The 21,105-nt window shown below is 49.8% G+C and overlaps 1 protein-coding gene across 1 annotated transcript in view; it reads left to right on the top strand.

Annotated features, from left to right (window-relative positions):
- Window positions 1–17,743: 17,743 nt before the first annotated feature.
- Window positions 17,744–21,105, top strand: part of LRP8 (LDL receptor related protein 8) — a 219,409-nt gene continuing 216,047 nt past the window's right edge. Inside the window, exon 1 of the mRNA XM_044300565.1 lies at window positions 17,744–17,870. Within this exon, the coding sequence (XP_044156500.1) occupies window positions 17,795–17,870 (76 nt within the window). The 5' untranslated portion in view covers window positions 17,744–17,794. The remainder of the gene's footprint in view (window positions 17,871–21,105) is intronic.

Genomic DNA, 21,105 nt, shown 5'->3' with positions numbered 1-21,105 from the left:
GTCACCGCTTGCTGTCAGTGAATAGACAGCCATATTGCCCATTTAGCCTGATTGGATTACAAGTGCGCCTCGTGGAGCTTTTTGGCGCGAAAAAGAGGACTTTGGCGCGAAAAGAATCAGGCGGAGCCATCGCCCAACCAACCAGGAAGAAGAACCCCGCCTACCTGAGTCCCGGAGCTACGAGAGGCCGCGCCCACCTGCTGACGCGGTACACAGGACGTCCCGACACCCGGAGCTGCGCATCTCGCGAGACTTGGAGCGAGCACCACCGGAGTGAGTACCAACTTTAAAAACCTTTACCGGCTTCTCCACTTACCTGTCCGGACGCTCCCCGACCCCTGCCAAGGCACCGGAGGGATCCCCGCTAGTCGTGAAAGACTTGTCTGAAAAAAAAAAAAAGTTAAAGTTGCTGCCATAGCCGCTCCGGTCCGCTACATTTAAAGGGCCATACCCACCTAGCAACGCCATGTCCGCGGTCGAGGAAATCGCACAGGCAGCCCCAGTCGTGCCTGCTGAAGTACCCGCAGCCGACTCTGGGCCCCCTGCCGCCGCGGCACCGCCAAGCCTGATGCCGCTAACCATGCCGTACTATTTCGGGGCCCCCTGGTTCCCACGTTATTCAGGGGAAGCCCACAAGTTAAAAGACTTTAGGGAACAGATACTGGCTCTGTTCCGGCTTTATCCCATCAATGCTGAGCAGCAAATGGAGATCCTCTTAGCTCGGTTAGAAGGGGCCGCCCGCAGGGAAGTAATGTCATGGCCCCGTTCTGAGAAAAATAGCCTGGAACAGATCTTTGAACGTTTGGGCACCACGTTTGAAGCCAGAACGGTGTCAGAAGTTAAAATGCGTTTCTTCAGCAGAAAACAGCAGCCTGGAGAGTCGCTCCGTGATTTTGCCCTGTCCTTACAGGAGACGCTGAGAGCTGTAGTCCAAGTGGATCCTAAAGAAGCTGAGGACCAGGACCGGACTCTTAGAGAGCAATTCATTGCAGGCATAAGTACTGAACATTTAAAGGGCCAGCTACGGATGTTGTCAGCTCAACACCCTCACTGTACATTCTTGGATTTTAAAGAATTGTCCATCAGCATACTGGGCCAGAACCCTGCTCAAGGGCCAGCAACCTTCCCTGAACCCCAGGCTTGTCAGCCAAAGACTATTAATGTGGGGTCTGCAGGAGTCGGTCAAGCCACCCAAGCTCCAGTCACAGATGTAGTGGCAGCACTAATGGAGCAAGTGAACTATCTTACTCTAAGTCTAGAGAAGGTGTGCAAAAAAATAGAGGAGTGGGAGAGACCATTGTTACTAGAAGATAAGGATCCTCTTCCTCCAAGGCTCCCACCTGCATATGGAGATGTGTATCCAAAAGAGCCTGATGGGCGACTGAAGTACCGGCCCAGAAGTAGAAAACAGCCTGTCTGCCAGCATTGCAAGAAATATGGACATACCGAATCCATGTGCTGGCAGTTAAACGACTAACCCCTGAGGCAGAGGACCGCCCCTCGGGAGGTAGAACAGAAGGTCCAAAGGATCCACACTGGATGCCTAAGTATGTCGGGTCCCGTCCGAAAATTAATATATGTATCAACGGGATATCCTTTGAAGCCCTGTTGGACACCGGGTCACAGGTCACCACCATTCAACGGCCTGCCTTTGACAAGTTCTGGGATCCAAGTCTCCTCACCCAGCCACCAGAGTCCTGGCTAGATATTATCGCTAGCAACGGTAAGCCAGTGAAAGTGCATGGGTATTGGGAACCTACTCTTCAGGTGGGAGAAGCCACCCTGCCACAGCAAGGCGTGATTGTGGTACAAGCCGGAGGTAAAGGAGGACACCCCGTGATCTTAGGGACTAATGTTCTTAAAAATTGTTACTCCGAAGTGCTTGAAGCATTGAACCAAACCATATCATCCGCCTCACCTGCTTCCAGAAGAGTTATTCAGAAAACTATTAGCGTGCTGTGCGCTCAACAAAGGTTCGCCAACAAGAAAGGAGAAATTTGCACTGTCCGGATCCGGGATAACCGGCCGGTGGTTTTGCCTCCAAATTCCCAGATCATCCTGTGGTGCCGTGCTGTATTAGGGATCCAGGGCCAGGACTATCAAGCCCTAGTGGAACCTATTCCTATTAAGGATCATCCTTTCGTACGGACAGCCAAGAGCATGGTGACCGTGTCCCAAGGTAAAGTGCCTGTTCGTTTAATCAACTTTGGTGATCATCCCGTTACCCTCTTTAAACACTGCCCCGTTGCTCAGCTTTTACAGGTGTCTTTCCAGGATGTGATCCGTCTGCCTGCCGCGGAGGCGTTCCAGACCGCGCAGAACAGCAGCACCCCTACGGCATCCTGGTGGGAAGAACTACATGTGGGGAACGAATCCACCCTAAAGGAGCAAATAGAGGGGGTCCTGAAGCTGGTGAAGGAGCACCACCAGGCTTTCAGCAAACACTCCACAGACTATGGAGAGGTCAGTGTGATCAAACATACCATACCCACTGGCTCTCACCCTCCTATTAAGGAGAGGCACAGACCCATACCACCTACTACCTATCAGTCTGTGAAAGAGATGATACAAGAGATAAAAGACTCTAATATAATCCGGGACAGTCATAGTCCCTGGGCTGCGCCCCTAGTACTTGTTCGAAAAAAAGATGGCGGCATAAGGTTCTGCGTGGATTACAGGAAAATTAATCAAATCACCCACAAAGATGCATATCCATTGCCACGCATTGAGGAGTCCTTGACTGCCCTGGGGTCATCAGCCTATTTCTCCACCTTGGACTTAACCAGCGGCTACTGGCAGGTACCCATGGCCCCAGAAGATCGAGAAAAGACTGCTTTCACTACACCTATGGGCCTGTTTGAATTTAATTATATGCCATTTGGACTGTGTAATGCTCCAGGAACGTTCCAGAGGCTGATGGAACGTTGTTTAGGCCATAGGAATTTTGAGACGATGCTATTATACCTGGATGACGTCATTATATACTCCAAGACGTATGAGGACCATCTAAAGCACCTGGGTGAGGTGTTTCAAGTTCTTTCTAAATATGGCCTCAAAATCAAGCCATCCAAGTGCCACCTGCTGAAACCAGCCGTCAGATATCTCGGGCACATTGTCAGTGCCGAAGGAGTACAGCCTGACCCTGACAAACTTGCTGCTGTCCGTAACTGGCCTACTCCTACGACCGTGAAAGAGGTGAGAAGCTTTCTCAGTTTTGCAGGGTACTATAGGCGATTCATCCCGCATTTTGCACAAATTGCGGATCCCATCCAGGAACTCTTGAGGGTGCATCCAAAAAAGAGCCCAAAGACTCCTATTCCTGTTGAATGGAATGAAGAGCGGGAAATTGCCTTCCAACTCCTAAAGAAGAAGTTGACTGAACCCCCTGTTCTGGGTTACCCAGATTATCAGAAGCCATTCCACCTCTACACAGATGCCAGTAAAAGAGGCCTGGGGGCCGTGTTGGCTCAAGTGCAAGATAACAAAGAAAGGGTGATTGCCTATGCCAGCAGATCCCTGAAGGGAGCTGAGAAGAACGACCAGAATTACAGTTCTTTCAAGCTGGAGTTTCTTGCCTTAGTGTGGGCTGTGACCGAAAGGTTTAAGGACTATCTCGCTGCCACACCGTTTGTTGCCTTCACAGATAATAATCCCCTGGCACATCTGAATACAGTCAAATTAGGGGCACTGGAGCAAAGATGGGCCTCCCGCCTGGCCAACTATGATTTTACTGTGAAGTACCGGGCAGGCTGCTCCAATGAGAACGCTGATGCTCTGTCACGACTCCCCACTACAGAAGCCCCAGATGAACCGAAAGATGCCTGGGAAGAGGTGGAGATGCCAGCGTTCTATAATAAATTTACCCAGCAGGATAATATACGTACTGAAGATTCCCCTGCTGCTGATCCTTCCTCATCAGATGGTCCTGAGTCCAGAGGCGATCAAGAAAGATGGATTAAGCTCCAGTCCGAAAGTAGAGTCCTCGGTGAACTGCTCGACTTCCTTACTAGTGGAAAAGTCCCTGAGAGGATCCGCAGGAAGAGTGCAGACCCAGAGCTAGTGAGACTGTGGAGACATCGCCATCAACTATTCCTTCAAAAGGGCCTGTTGCTCAGAAGGAGTCTGGATCCAGTGTCCTATGATAGAGTGTACCAAATTCTCCTGCCACGTCGGGATGCCAGCCTGGTGCTGGATATGTACCACAACCAGTCCGGACACTTTGGTGTGCAAAAGACTGAGGCCACTATTCGCAGAAGATTCTATTGGATCGGGATGAGAGAAGATATCGAGAAATGGTGCCGAGAATGCACTGCCTGTGCTGTGGGGCGAACTGAACGCCATGACCAGAGGGCGCCTCTCCATCCCATTGTAAGTAAGGCTCCTTTAGAACTTGTTGCCATTGATCATGTAAAGTTAGAGCCGAGTCGCTCAGGGTATACATATGCCATGACTATAATTGATCACTTCACTAAGTTTGTCGTAGCAGTGCCTGTGAAAGACCTGACAGCAAAGACCACAGCGGAGGCGTTCTGGAAGCATTTCCTGCTGCCCTACGGTTGCCCAGAAAGGATCCTCACCGATCAAGGGTCCGCATTTGAGTCACAGCTGTTCCATGAGATGTGCCTGCTACACAACTGCCAGAAGGTCCGGACCACCGCCTATCATCCGCAAGGTAACGGACTCTGTGAGAAAATGAATAAGACTCATCGAAATGCTGAGAGCAGTACCCCCTGAGACGAGGGGAGATTGGCCTACTTTGTTGCCGCAGCTTATGTACACTTACAACAACACCATCCACTGTTCCACCGGTTACACCCCGTTCTATTTGATGTTCGGCCGACAAGGGAGATTGCCTGCGGACCACTCCCTAGGGGTACAAGTGCCGGATGAGATCAACCCACTGCCCAAGACTGACTGGGTAGTGGAGCACCAAAGGCGTCTTCTTAATGCTAAGGAGATTGTCCAGGAACGGATGGAGATTGTCCGAGAAAGGCAGCAGAAAGACTTTGACCAGACTGCCCATGCGGGACCCCTGGCTCTGGGAGACAAGGTATGGTTGAAAAACAACCACCAGACCAGCAAGTTGGACAGCAAATGGGAAAGGATTCCCTATCTTATCACTGCCATACCTAATGCTGCGGCCCATATTTACCAGATCTCCAGGGAAGGAAAAGGTCCCCAAGTTGTTCACAGGAACCGCCTCAAGCCCTGTATAGAAGGAGAACCAGCGGCGGAGGAGATGGAACCTGAACCTACTGAGGAAGAGTTGCCGGCTCCACCTATGGACCCTATGCAGGCTGTGGAGAACTTAATCCATGATAAAGAGCCGCTCCACTGGGCCCTCACGCCTTGGTTGAATCTATTGGTTCCTGCTCCTGTTCCTGTTAGCCCTCAGCCTCCTGAAGAAGCTCCAGAGGCAATGGGCTCCTCTGACCTTCCTGAAGCCAGGCAGGAAGAATCCCTGCCAGTAAGGAGGTCTACCCGTTCTACCAGGGGGCACCGACCTGTGAGGTTTGTGGACTACGTTATGGGCCCAGGTAGCCACTCACGGGAAACCCCTGTTTAACCATTGCAAGCCTGGGTACGGACTCATGTTGTTCTTTGAGCCTCCAAGGACTTCTGTTTATCTACATTTTATATGGACTATCCTGGGTTATTGATACGCTGTGCCAGGTCAGCGCCCCTGTTCCCTCACCTTATCCTGAGAGAAGAGAACGACGCCCCTTGTCATCACTCCTTTCGGTGCATTTAATAACTGTTACATTGTTAATGTGGTGAATATTGCATATGTATGTTCTCTGCTATCTTTCAGGTTGCCGTTCCAGATGGGCGGGCCCTCCATGTTGCGCCGAGGACGGGCAACGTTATAGCGTGGGGGTATGTAGTGTCCCACCAGGTAAAGGTGGGCACTGCACAGGTTAATGTGTTGCATTGCATTAAATGTCATGTGCTTGTTTTTCCCTGTATTATCTGGGTGTCAGGCCTGTCAGGGTGTAGTTTAGCCTCCCAGACGTTAGAGGGAGCTGGAGAGCCCTAGTTACATATAGGAAGGCCCAGACAGGGAAGTGTTAGTTCATTCCAGGGGACTAGAGGAGTCACCTCGTCCACCTGAAGCTCCTGAAGCTAGGATCAGCTCAGTAGAGATACCCCAGTTGCAGGATCCAACCTCCTGGGAGAAAACCCACCGTTACTCATCTTACAAGAGGAGGCGACCCAGGGTAAGCAAAGTGACCCTGAAGGGCAGAGAACCTTGAGAAGTCATAGCAAGTAGTATAATACCTGAGGAAGAAAGTAACCAAGGATTTAAGCCACCCATTTAGGCATCCGGGCCTTGGGAGATATAAAGCCAGAGCAGGAGTTCTAGAAAGGACAGTGTACATTGATTCTGAGGAAAGGTACAACCTGCTGCTGAGTGCTTGTGGAATTTACCCTCAGTGTATCTTGCATGACTATTGCCTGCCATATTGTGAATAAGCCCCTTTGTGGAACTGTAATCTGAAGACTGTGCTACACCTGCTGTACAAAGCTGGATTGTTCAGTAAAGTTACGTTTTGGTTCACTATATACTTGTGTACCTTCATCATTCCAACCACCAACCGGCGTGCCACCGTCCAAAGGCACTGGCGTCACGAATACCACAGGGACCTTGCCCCAGGCACACAAAATACCTGTAACATCCAGGGCACCTCAACTACCATCAGGCCTGGTCCCTATCTACAGAGCGTGCCCCAGAGGAACTGTGTCTACCTCTCCTTCACTGCCACGCGCCTGCCCAGGGTTCTTCAAATATAGTGAGTACCCTCGATTGCCCATAACTGTGACCTCACTTCGTCATACCCTGCAGGTCTGGCGTGTTGCATAACCCCCTGTATTATAATGCCCCCATAGTACCCATATGTATAAATCCCCCCATAGTGCCCCATGTATTTTAATGCCCCATGTAGTGCCTCCTGTATTATAGTGCCCCCTGTGTTATAATGCCCCCCCTGTAGTGCCCCAGTATGTAATGCCGTAATGTAGTGCTCCAGCCTCTAAAGCTCCCTGTAGTGCTCCAGCCTCTGATGCCCCCAAGAAGTGCTCCAACCTTTAATGCCCCCGCTGTAGTGCTCCAGCCTGTAATGCCCCCCTGGAGCGCTCCAGCAGCCTGTAATGTTCCCCCAACTATGGTGCTCTAGCTTGTAATGTCCTCCTGGAGCGCTCCAACAGCCTGTAATGCCCTCCTGTAGTGCTCCAACAGCCTGTAATGCCCTCCTGTAGTGCTCCAACCTGTAATGCCCCCATATTTAAAAAAAATATCAAAATACCTGGCTCCCGTTCTCCACTGCCGCCCCCGATGCCGTTCTCAAGCCTCTTCCTATCTGTGGCCTGAGCTGCTGCATCCCAGGGCAGGGGGTTGCGATAACATTATCAAAACCTCCTGTGCCAGGTCTCAAGCAACGTGATCACAAATGCCTGTGCCAGGATGCAGGAGTTATCGACCACGTGATTAACCCGCGCAGGAGGTCATGATAATCTTATTCCAACCTCTTGCCTTGTTCTACTGCCTCATAGGCTTCAGACCTAGTGGCCTGCAGCCTTATGAGGCTGAACGGCGGCGACCATAGGTTCCCCTGCCCCTTAGTAAACTGCTGCCCCCATAGGGGCAGGTGTGCCGCCTGAGTCCAGAAGCTCATCTCGCCTCTTGGCAGACGCGGCCCTGCGTACTGTTTATGTGGTAGTTGATGAAACAGCGGCCGAACAACCTAATGTAAACCTGGAGGAGGAGGATGATGGCAATACGTATAATCGGAGGTAATGAAGCCTGCCACTTTCCCGCATTCAGTGCTGAGTGGGGCCATATGTAAAAATGCAGGTATACAGTAACCTACACATCTACTCGTGTCTGAGCTACAGTGCAATGGGAATGATCGCAGCTGCATATGTAAAGAAGCATAGTCTCAGTTCACTGACAGCAAGCATGGATTTTGAAAACGGTTAGGAATTTAAACACAGAAAGTTGCAGAACTTTTCATTACGAAATAGAAGGAGACATTGAGAGAAAATTCTACTAATACTTCCTCATACAACAGCCACGTCACACCACTGAAAAATCCCTTCTTCCTTCCATTCTATGACTCACCGTGGACAGGACGGAGCAGATACTTCATTATACAGATGTTGCAGTGGTGTCTTTGCAGTGCGCATACATTTTCAAGCCTGGCTTCCCCGCACAAATTGTGAAATATAAAAGTCCTATCCATAGACACGAGCTCCGAGGCAAATTTTCCAGTCTAGTAAACAGGCGGCTTTACAGTCACAGAGTGTACAGTGTAATAAGAATCCCCCGTATTATCCACAAAGAGAAGAATGTGTAGTCACACCCTGATCGGGACCCCCCAGATGACCTGTAGTGCCTACCGATCCCCCAGCCCACCTCCCTATATTCCTAAAAATAACAGGAATGTTGCCAGGCATAATCAGTGGCATAAACTGGCTTTGCTTCAGGAACTATTGCTCAGTGGTTTGTACCAGGGGTGGGCACAAAAAAGAGGGGCACCCATCTTAAAGGGGATGACCCATCTCGGCACGTACTCTATTTTCAGAAGTCTCAAAGTGAATGTAGCGACCCCTGCGCGAGTGGCCACCTCTTCATTCCTGGCGGTTTGTGATAGGACCCTGTTCTGAACACTGGATCTGAATACTTTTGCAATTGGATGTAATTTAAAAGTTAGTATAGCCACTGAGTTATTCATTAAAATCTCTACAGCGCCACCTGCTGTTTGTTCTTCTCATCTCTCTGTCCACCTGGCAGAGGTGGTCACACATGCTCTGTTCCATCCTTCAACCGCCACCAGCCATCTCTACTGTTAGAAGCTGTGACAGTGACCCTGGGTTCAGACCTGAGCGTTCTGAAAGGAGCGCTGTGTATGCACGATTGTACGGGCGTTTACAATTGCGCATACAGAGACAAGCGAACACACATTGTCGCGTGTTCCCGAATATCTATGTACGGGAACGCGCGACAAAACGCCCCAAAAAAGCTCACGAACTTGTTTGAGCGTCGGGCGTTTTACAGCGCGATCGTACGCGCTGTAAAACGCCCAGGTGAGAACCATTCCCATAGGGAATCATTGGTTTCTCCTTGTTGAGCGTTTTACAGCGCGTAGGAACGCGCTGTAAAATGCTCAGGTCTGAATTTAGGGTTATAGGAGAAGAACTACAGCCCCTTAGGCTGCAGAAGAAAGGACGCGCCCGAGTCCCGAGTTGTTATAGGAAGAGAGCTGCATCAGAAAGAACACACCTGAGCCGCCAGCTTGAAATAAGTCTAGCAGAACAACTGGAGCAATGAATGTGGAGATCTCTGGATCCATGTGAGGTGCAGGGTGGGTTCTCTGTTTGTTAGAGATTGTCATGTACTATATAATGTCTGATTTTCATTTTTTTTACATTAATCAGGGGATAACCCCTTTAAAGGGGTTCTGCACTTTCATTTAACTGATGATCCATCCTCTGGATAGATCATCAGCTTCTGATCGGCGGGGGTCCGACACCCGGGACCCCCGCCGATCAGCTGTTTGAGAAGGCAGCGGTGCTCCAGCAGCACCGCGGCCTTCTCACTGTTTACCGCCGGCCCAGTGACGTCACGACTAGTATCGACTAGCGTGGGCGGGGCTAAGCTCTATTCAAGTGAACAGAGCTTAGCCCCGCCCCCACGCCAGTTGATACTAGTTGTGAGGTCACTGGGCCAGCGGTAAACAGTGAGAAGGCCGCGGCGCTGCTGGAGCACCACTGCCTTCTCAAAATGCTGAGCGGCGGGGGTCCCGGGTGTCGGACCACCGCCGATCAGAAGCTGATGATCTATCCCAAGGATGGATCATCAGTTAAATGAAAGTGCAGAACCCCTTTAAGATAGGAAGTGGGACCTGCACCTATCGGACATATATGGCACCCCAACTGGGGACAACCCCTTTAAACCTCAAGATCGACACCTTTGAGTGGGCTGTGAAGCTTTTTCCTAGCCTTCTCTACATTGCCAATCATTGAACAGAACACAATTTAGACATTTGCAACCGTTTTCTATTTCTCTGCGGCATCTAAAATGTGAAATGAACTTTGCAAATAATTTTTTGCTACATGGCTACCATTTTGTGCATACAGCTCCTATGGAGACTTACCTGTCTCCAAGGTTACAGACCGCAAACAAACCCTGTGTGTATAAGGCCGAATGCACACGGCCGTGTTCCGCGGCCGTGAGCGGTCCGTGGTATGCCAGCCTGGATTCCTGCTGACAGCAGGATCACACAGCGTCATTGGTTGCTATGACGCCGGACGCTGCACTACAGTAATTCACTGGTATAGATCATACGAGTGTATTACTGTACAGCAGTGGCGGCATGAAGCGTCCGGCGTCATAGCAACCAATGACGCTGTGTGATCCTGCTGTCAGCAGGAATCCAGGCTGGCATACCACGGACTGCTCACGGCCGCGGAACACGGCCGTGTGCATTCGGCCTAATCCATACCTACCAGCGTTTAGCGTTTCAAAACCTGGGAACGCCCCAACTCCGCCCGGAAACGGGTTTACATTATTCCTGACCATTTTCTGCACAGGACAGCCCGAATTTAACAGGACTGTCTATGAAAATCAGAATACCCCGTTGCTATAGTCCAGGGATGGCCAACCTGAGGCTCTCCAGCTGTTGCAAAACTACAACTCCCAGCATACCCACACTGCCTACAGCCATCAGCCTACAGCAGGGCATGGTGGGAGCCATCCCTGCTATAGTCTCTGGTCGCGGAGACACATTGATCTGCCTATGAGCTGTATGCAGTAAACGGTGGGATACTTTTGTAAAGATGCCTCTGACTGACTAAGGACTCATACACAAGAACGTGTGCCGGCCGTGCCCGTATTGCGGCCTGCAAACAGCTGGTCCGCAATATACGGGCACTGACCATTTGTGCACCGCATCAAGGATGCGGACTCAATCCGGAAGGCACGGAAAGTTTCTCTACGTGCCTCCGCACCGCAAAAATAATTAAACATGTTCTCTTTTTTTTGCGGTGCGGACAGATCATGGACCCATTCAAGTTGAATGGGTCTGCATCCGTCTGCAGCTACCGCATGGATGGTGCCCATGCATTAGGGACCCCAAATTGCGGTCCCCAGTGCACGGAACGGCCGGCGCCGTTTGTGTGTATGAGCCCTAATCCTTATACATGGATTTCTATGCATGGGATTGTCTCAGAAGAGGGAGCAGAGGCCCTGGACTACAATCAATGTGACCACATATGAATATCATAGTAAAATGAACGAACATCCCCTGTAACAGTAACAGCGCTGCATTTTCTCCGGTTTCAGAAGCATTCTTGCGCTGTGATTAGTATTTTTGAAGCTGGCTGTGCGGTGGCCTCTTCACCCTCTTGAAAAATGAGTGAGCCACCTACAGCTAGTGGCCAAGCAATAGGGGTTAAAGCATTAAACTGTGCCCTGCAGCAGTAGTGGCACCCTGCGTCTCCATATACCACACGGGCTTAGATCTGCTTGACTCTCTCTCAGAGATGAGTGATTCACAATGACAGCCCATTTAGCATGTTATAAACACTGATATGTAGCAGAGCTGACTGTGTGGCATTTCAGTTTAGTATCCTTGATAAGAGATACTGAGAGCTGTGGGGCTTGGGCTCAGTCTATCTCCTGCCTTGCTGGGTGTAGCCCCTCGCTACTCACCCAGGAGGTCAGTCTGTCCTGTGCCTTACTGGGTGTAGCCCCTCATTGTGACATAATGTGTCAGTGAAAACGGATCCGTCCCCATTGACTTACATTGTGTGTCAGGACGGATCCGTTTGGCTCAGTTTCGTCAGATGGACACCAAAACGATGCAAGCCAAACTGATGCATTCTGAGCGGATCCTTTTCCATTCAGAATGCATTTGTCAGGGCCACAGTAATGGTCGTGACTCCTTAACCGCATGCGGTTGCCTGCGGTTTGGTTTGGGTGTTCAACCACAGGTGAGGGCCGCTGGTGTTGTGTATGTGTCAGCAGCAGCCTGAGCGGTGCTAGGCAGCTTTCTGCAGTGGCATGCGGTTACACCTGACTACCTCTGTTAGGTGTGTGTGTGTGTATGGTGTGCACTGTGTGTTATGTATTGTGTGCACTTCCCCTTTAAGTGGCGTTTTCCCTTCCCTGGTGGTGGAAGGGTTAACTCCCTTTCTGTGTGTGTGAGACACTGGGTGTGTCTGTGTGGGTGTGGCCACTTAGGCCTATAAAGCCTCTGTGTTTGGCATGGCTCAGTGGGTTACTTCAGCCATGCTTAGCTGGAGCAGCCGCCTGTGAATACCATCTGCCAGTGGGGGCCACCCTTGTGGTCATAAACTACTGTGACTCTTAAGTTTATGTGGATGTTCATTCGATGTTTTCCTTTGTATGTTATGCACCTATGGATCTGGCTTCCTGTGTGTTTGTGTGTGTGTGCTGTGTCCATCTGAGTTTTGGTGTGGACACTTGCTGTCTTGCACGGGATCCAGTCTGAGTGTCTGTGGCATTTTGCGGAACGGAATTGCGGACCCATTCATTCCTATGGGGTAGCACGATGTTCTGCCCGGACACGAAATTGTGGATCCGCACTTCCGGGTCCACACTTCCATACCGCAAAAAAATAGAACATGTCCTATTCTTGTCCGCAATTCACCACGGACATGTGAATGGACCCTAAAAGATAAAACATGTCCTATTATTGTCTGCATTACGGACAAGGATAGGACTGTTCTATTAGGGGCCAGCTGTTCCGTTCCGCGAAATACGGAATGCACACGGACGTCATCTGTCATTTTTGCGTATCCGTTTTTTGCAGACTGCAAAATACATATGGTTGTGTGCATGAGCCCTCAGGCCCCTTTCACACGGGTGAGTATTCCGCGCGGGTGCAATGCGTGAGGTGAACGTATTGCACCCGCACTGAATCCGGACCCATTCATTTCTATGGGGCTGTGCACATGAGCTGTGATTTTCACGCATCACTTCTGCGTTGCGTGAAAATCGCAGCAGGCTCTATTTTGTGCGTTTTTCACGTTCATAGAAGTGAATAGGGCTGCGTGAAAAACGTATGCCATCCGCATGAACCGTTGGCCGTGAAAAAAATAGGACAGGTTATATTTTTTTCACGGCCAGGAAACACGGATAACGGATGCAGCTGCCAAACAGTGCATTTTCCGATTTTTCCACGGACCCATTGAAAGTCAATGGGTCCGTGAAAAAAAACCGGAAAGCGGCACAACGGCCACGGATGCACACAACGGTCGTGTGCATGAGGCCTTAGTCTGTACTTTGCTCCAAATGATTGGACCACAATGCATAGGTGAAGACAGATAACAGCTCCTAGGGCCAACAGTTGCCTGTGGTATAAGCCAAATTAGGAGGAGCGCGGTGGCGGACTTTATTGCCATGTGATCCGGTAAACACAAAGCTTTAGGATTTCGGTGGAATCACTTCCCTGAATGCAGACGAGTTCACCAGAACCCCATCTGCCATGTCTATTACAGTAAATTGTGAACTTATTAGTAGGAGTCAATCCATTAAGAAGATGCCATTAAGAACAATTTAGGATGATCGGCGACGTGGCTGATCCGTTCTCTCATGTAATTGGGAACATTTTAACTATTTATCAGGAAATCATGAATGAGATGAACCTGAAACAGGAATATTTAAAGGCATCAAAATCCTCTTTCATACACAGCCCTTTGATATAGGACGCGTGGCACTTCAAAGGCGACGGCAGCTCTCACCGCAATAAAGTGATACGCGCTCACGTAGCGCCGTCTTTTTTTTAATCCTGTAAAAGTAAATTTCAAAGTAATTTTCAGAAAAAAATAAAAATTTGGAAATCATTGGATTTTACTGAGGGGCCACTAGGAATATTAGAATTGTCAGTATTTTGGTCTTGAGGCCCTAAAAATAAAATGATTCTGATACATTTTTTTATCCGTGTTTTTTGCAGATATCACACTGACCCATTCATTTCTATGGGGCCATGCACTTCCGTATTTTGGCTGGATCTGTTTTCACATTCCACAAATGATAGAACATGTCCTATTCTAGTCCTTGGGAGTGAGAAAACGATGGAATGCACGGGGAAGGTATTCGCAGTTTGCAGATTCACAATGCTTTCATGGCCGTGGACATGGAGGGTAAAATTAGCATTTCACAACCCATTCACTGAGCTGCTGACTATAGGGGGGGGCTCAATGTTGCCACGGAACACGCCTGCAAGCAAGCCGCAGTTGATTGCATGTTAGGGTACCATGGCAGTCCAGCAGCGATGAGCGTCAGGGGCAATATTCGAATTTGCGATATTTCGCAAATATTTGGGCGAATATTCGTCATATGTTCACAAATTTGAGAATTCGTGATCTCCAGTCAATATTTTCTTGATTGGAAAAATAGGCAATCGGAAAATTCACGATACGAAAATTGGCGATCAACAATACTTCTAAAGTCAAAGATATTGCAGCCTTCTTATTGGCCCACAAGCAAGAATCAGTGAGGGATCATGGGTTCAGATGAAAAAAAAACTAGAATATTCGCGATTACGAAGATATAGCACTATATTCTAGATATTCGCGATAAAAATTTCACGATTAGAATATTCGCGATCAACACTACAGTCCAGCACCACACAGCTGTACGGGCCACAGCTGGCTCTTGTTAACTTTTTGGGTCAGTCTGCATTGTTAATAGCTGCGTGGCATTGAATGTGCCATTAACAATGCAGACTGACTAAACAGTCTGATCTTCATTACTTAAAGGGGCTCTCCCATGACTAATGTGAAAAATGAAAATCAGACATCATATAGTACATGACAGCCTCTTACCAATAAAGCTACAACCAGCCCTGCACCTCCCATGGATCCTGAGTAGAGATGAGCGAACTTCTGTTTTAAGTTCGGCGTCTAAAGTTCGGGGGCGGGTTAGCGGAGAATCCCGATCTGGAACCGGATATGGATTCCGACTTCCGTTGTGGTCCGTGGTAGCGGAATCAATAATGGCCGATTATTGATTCCGCTACCACGGACCACAACGGAAGTCGGAATCCATATCCGGTTCCAGATCGGGATTCTCCGCTAACCCGCCCCCGAACTTTAGACGCCGAACTTAAAACAGAAGTTCGCTCATCTCTAATCCTGAGATCTCCCCGTTCATTGCTCTGCAAGATTTATATCAAGCTGGCAACTCAGGGGGAGTGTCTTTTCTGCTGCAGCTAAGGGGGCGTGTCTCAGCTCTCCCTATCACAGCTCAGGGGGTGTGTCACAGCTCTCCCTATCACAGCTCAGGGGGTGTGTCTCAGCTCTCCCTATCACAACTCAGGGGGCGTGTCTCAGCTCTCCCTATCACAGCTCAGAGGGTGTGTCTCAGCTCTCCCTATCACAGCTCAGGGGGTGTGTCTCAGCTCTCCCTATCACAGCTCAGGGGGTGTGTCTCAGCTCTCCCTATCACAGCTCAGGGGGTGTGTCTCAGCTCTCCCTATCACAGTTCAGGGTGTGTGTCTTAGCTCTCCCTATCACAGCTCAGGGGGCAGTTGAAGGATGAAACTGAGCATGTGCGGCCACCTCAGTGAGCAGGTCAAAGAAATAAGAAAAAACAAGCAGCAGGTGGCGCTATACAGATACATTTTGTATTGAATAACTCAGTGGCTATGCAAAAATTTTTATTACATGCAATTACATAAGTATTCAGATCCAGGTGCTGGTTTGAAAACTGTAGAATATTTTTCATGGGACAACCCCTTTAATAAGAGCAGCTCAGAGGGCCATGCAGTACCCAACCACAGTGCAGCTGCATCACAACCGTGATCGTACCCTTGTAGTGAGCGCAACCTAATAAATGGCATGATTAATCCACTGTTCTGCTAAATTGCCAGCTCTGTGGGTGAATGCAGATTAAGCAGTGATCTCCAACCTGTGGCTCTCGTGGAACTACAGTTCCCAGCATGCACCTGTCAGAGCACTCATGCCACAGGTTGGAGACAACGTTCCTAAAGCGTTATGCAAATGTTACTGCAGATCCACTGTTGACCACTAGATGATGAAGGCTTGGTTCACACTTGGTGGAAATTCTTACCATGGATTCCTCTACTCTAAGTTGCCCCCCCCCCCCATAAAAACTGTACAGATATTCCAGCATCTCGAGCAAATTAAAATTGATTTACAACTGACCTGTCTATATTGCTTGACTTTATTCCAAAACCAGCCCCCTGCTTCCTCACATTTCTGCATGTGCAGCGCAGTCCATTGGAAGAATGTGCTGTACTGCGCAGAACTGCAGAGCTAGGGTGCACCAAGGGACAAGGACCCACCCTCAGTGCACTTACCCTGCTTTCACACCTGAGCGTTTCTCAAACGCGCGTTTTACGCGCACGTTTTTATGCACGTTTTTTGTAATAGTAAACGCGCGTTTTACGCGCGTTTGTGTCATTGACTGCAGTGTCCTATGGCCACAAACGCGCGTCAAAACGCCCCAAAGAAGCTCAAGTACTTGATTATGCGTCGGGCGTTTTACAGCGCGATCGTACGCGCTGTAAAACGCCCAGGTGAGAACCATTCCCATAGGGAAGCATTGGTTTTCATGTGTTGAGCGTTTTACAGCGCGTTTGAACGCGCTGTAAAACGCTCAGGTGTGAACTTAGGGTTAAGAGCTCACTCACATATTGAATCAAAAGGCTTTTTCTTGAAGATGCAGCAACGGGTGGAAAAAGGGTATCATTCTATTACTCCCTTTAAGGCCTCTTGCACACGACAATATGGCTTTTTCAATATTTTGCGGTGCGCATAAAACGTATCCGCAAAAAATACAGATGACTTCCGTGTGAATTCCGTATTTTGCGGAACGGACAGCAGGCCCCTGATAGAACAGTCCTGTCCTTGTCCGTTATGTGGACAATAATAGGACATGTTCTATCTTTGAACGGAACAGAAAATCACAGACACCTGCACACCTCTGGTCCGTGATGCCGACCAAACACGTCCGTTGAAGTCTAGGGGTCCGTGAAAATCATGGACGCAACATGGATGGCATCCGCAATTGCATCCGTTTGGTAAAGTGCTGCAAGCGATGGAGGCTCATTATGTGAACAGCGCCAAAAAACCTTCGGTTTTAACACACAGTAAGTACTACAATGTGATACTCCCCGGTTTTTACGATCTTCCTCATTCCGATCTGATTGTGTCAGGCCTGCAGGTTTCCTTCTTTTTTGCCGCTGTTCTGCGGCATTGGGCAGCGCTGTGTCTGAACTTGGCCTAAAACAGGCGGTTTTCATTGCAATGGTGTTTTCCCCACTGAAGCCAATAATGATGTAACGTCTGATCACTGCAGCAAATTACAGAGTCAGAAGGTTTATACACTTTTACTACGGATGTGAATTTATAGTCTGGATTATTCCGCCACGCAGATGAAGAACCAGAGGTCCCATCCTGGGCACTGTTCAGACCTGCGGTCTCTGTGAGGACAGCGCAGCCGGTATTGCAGATATTTCCCCGGACACTATGGAGTTAACAGCACAGCGCACAGTTTGTTTTGCATTTCCTCCTTTGCCCCACCCACAGGGGGCGTGTCACACACGGCGCAGGTTGACAGCGGCCACGCCTCTCTTTCTGATTGTCTTCTGGTAGCCACGCCCCCTCTTCTTGTCAATCCTTACGTGTAAACGCTTGCAGGTTCCTGGAGTCCCCGCCCCTCTCTGGTCACACCCCTTGGGCGGAGCTCCGGCCGTCAGTGCTCAGGCTGCCGGCTCCATGCGCCCCGGGACCCGGCGGAGGCACCATGAGGAGCGGCCGCAGCAGCGGGGCCATCCCGGGCCTCCTACTGTTGCTGGTGCTGGGGACCCGTACTGGCAGAGGTAAGGCGGCGGGGGACGGGCTCGGGGCTTTCCGCTTCTCCAGGTCTCATTATCACGTTCATCCTTCTCCTGTGCGGTGTCTCCTCCTCCATCACATCCAGGCCGGGGCTCCATCAGCACCAGCAGCACGACTCCGGCTGCCCCCCCATCATCACCACCCCACACTGTCCACCTCATCCCCTCTGCAGCCTTTCCTGCACAGCGCACATGCGTCTTTCCTGCGATTTCTGCAATGCCACTTTAGTAACTCCCTCATAGGTGGGTGAACATGCTCTGCCCCATTGCCATTCATTCCTATGGAAGGGGACTGCAAAGTTTTGTGGACAGTGAACTCAGTGGCACATCGTGACCCAGGGGGCCCTAAGTGCTGACCCAGGGGGCCCTAAGTGCTGACCCAGGGGGCCCTAAGTGCTGACCCAGGGGGCCCTAAGTGCTGACCCAGGGGGCCCTAAGTGCTGACCCAGGGGGCCCTAAGTGCTGACCCAGGGGGCCCTAAGTGCTGACCCAGGGGGCCCTAAGTGCTAGCTCAGGGGTCACAGGGATTGCACAGTGGCTTCTGTCACCTGCCTGTGGCAGCCAGTGGGGCAGGTGTACTCTCCATGTAATATCGCCTAGTGGTGCTATCGCTGTGCAGTATGTGGCGCTACTTGATTTCTATAAGATGGCGCTAAATTGACAAGATCCGGTCGGAATCGCGGGGAAAGTTTCTGTAACTTGTGAGCTGTCATATTTTGTGTCGCTCCATTCGCACACGGGTTGCATCATGCACCTGGAATTGTGCAACACGCTTGCGCCAGCCATTGCTTGGCACATCCCTGTGTGGTCATACCTATCTACCCCCCCCCCCCCCCCCCCAAGTATTGTGTAGCCACTGAGCCTTATTTAATGACCTCTCATCGTCCCTCCCTCTAGTGCCCTCATCACCCCTAACCTACACTCCTGTGTGTGGTTATACCTATCTCCCCCCCCCCCCCCCCCCCAGTATTGTGTTTTGAGCCAAATTTAATGACCCCCCTCATCGCCCTTCCTCTAGTGCCCCCCATTGCCCCTGGTTCACCAGGCTGTGCCCAGTGAGGGTCATCACCCCTAATCTACCCCCGCTCACCCATCATTTTCATTGCACGTTTCATGGTGCCCACCATCACAGAGTGTCTCATCCTCCATTCATCCACCACCACCCCTCTTCTCAGTCGGTACCCCTCTCACCGTTTTGCTTTCTCCCCCCCCCTCCCCCAGCGCTGCCCCCCTCCGATTGTGAGGAGAACCAGTTCCAGTGCTCGAACCAGCGATGCATCCCCAGCTTGTGGAGATGTGATGAGGATGATGATTGCTCCGACAACAGTGACGAGGAGGACTGCCGTGAGTCTGGGGTCCGGGGGTGGGGGGGGGTCTGCGGTATTGTTTATACTGTTACACTGCTTATTATATAAGGGGGCTGCCGGTACTGGATGGCCCCCATGGGCGCTGGCATGTCTATAGAACATTGCATTGATTGACATGGAGGAGATACGGTATTACATGGATGAAGATGCCTACATAGAAGCGATTTGGAGCTTCTCGTATATTCGTAAATCACGTTCTCGCTCATTTCTTGAAGTCCCATGTTGATCAGTCTGGAGGCAGATTGAGGCTGTGTGTGTGTGGGGGGGGGGGGGGGCGGGGGGGGGACAAATTCCCAACGGTTTCCCCGGGAACCTGTCAACAAACGACAGCGCGCCATTTATGAATGCCCATTGTGTGTAGCCTGCTCATAGATTGTGAGGAATGGGTGCACCCCATGGCGCCCGGGTGCTCCGGCGTACTGTGTGTTCAGAATTCTACCCTACTTGCGCACAGAAAACCGCAGCATAGTACAGTACCAGCAACGTGTATGAGATAACGCAAATCTCGTGTACACTTTGCGGATGTTCTGTGCGGAAATTGACCTGCCGCGAGGATTTCCACATCCGCAGCGTGTCCATTATATTGCGGTTTTAGCTGTGGATTTCATCATTTTCCAATGAAGGGTGAGATCTGTGGTAAAACCGCATCAAATCCGGTTTGCGTGCAGAAACGCACAGAAAGTTGCGCTGATCTTCTGCCCGTTCACACGCACCTGTGTACAGGTACCCTTACAGCAGGAGCGGTGAAGATTGGGCATTTTGTCATATACAGTATCAGATGGTGTCATTGTCACAAACAAATCCCAGGAACCGCACTAGAAATCTGCTGCTTGGTCCTAACGGGGGTCGTGTTCCGTCATGTGAACGGTGGCGTACAGTGCGGCAGGGGAAGCGGATGAGTTCAAGAAGTAACGGCATTGATACTTCACTTGTTACAATGTATCAGTTTATCTTCCGAGGGGTATTGATATAATCATTGCTACAATGTCTGCTCTTTCTTGCAAAAAAATGTAGCGTTTCTATCAACTTTTTTTGTGGCGTTTTCCATTGTGTATTTTTTATTTTATTTTTTTGTATGGTGTTTTATGTCCCTTGCCCCTTTTTTTTATTTTAATTTTTTTATTTTAATTTTTTTTATTATTTATTGCAGCATGTGTGGCATTTTTTCCTGGCAAATTCCCATAGATTTCTCTATAACAAAAATAAAGGTCTGGAATCCCCCCCGAAAACTTTGTGTGACCTAAAAAAGCACTCTCAAAAACTGCTTGAAAAAAAAAAACACACTTGAATTTCATGGTGCCTTTTCATATTCCCCCCCCCCCCCCCCCCCCCCCAAAAAAGGATTACCTGTGCACATTGTGGATTACGAAAACTGCAGCAAAGTACCGGAGATTTACAAATCTCATGCACAATTTGCGGAAATTGACCGTGCAGGTTACGAGATACGCAGCGTGTCAGTGTCAGTTCTTTCACACAGTTTTTTGGGAGGAGGCTGTGAAGCAGATTTTCCGGCAGGATTTTCCAGCAGCGCTAGAAGTGGATCCAGCAGGAAGAAGTAACAATCCTTCCTTTATATTTCCGATTCCTTGCAAATCCACTTCTGGCTTTGACTTGAAAACCTGTAGGAAAATCTGCCCATAAAAAGTCCAGACGCCCCCTTTAATGTTTGTAAACTACGTCACCCTACTGAGATCCAGTACAACAAATGTCTCCAGGAGGACTGTGTGTCTACCCCTAAGGCCTCTTGCACGCAGGCGAGCTTTCCGCGCAGGTGCAATGCATGAGGTGAACGTATTAAATCCGGACCCATTCATTTCTATGGGGCTGTGCACTTGCGCGGTGATTTTCACGCA

Source organism: Bufo gargarizans, chromosome 7 (assembly GCF_014858855.1).
Source record: "Bufo gargarizans isolate SCDJY-AF-19 chromosome 7, ASM1485885v1, whole genome shotgun sequence".
Taxonomy (NCBI): Eukaryota; Metazoa; Chordata; class Amphibia; order Anura; family Bufonidae; genus Bufo; species Bufo gargarizans.
This window is presented reverse-complemented; position numbering and strand designations above follow the sequence as displayed.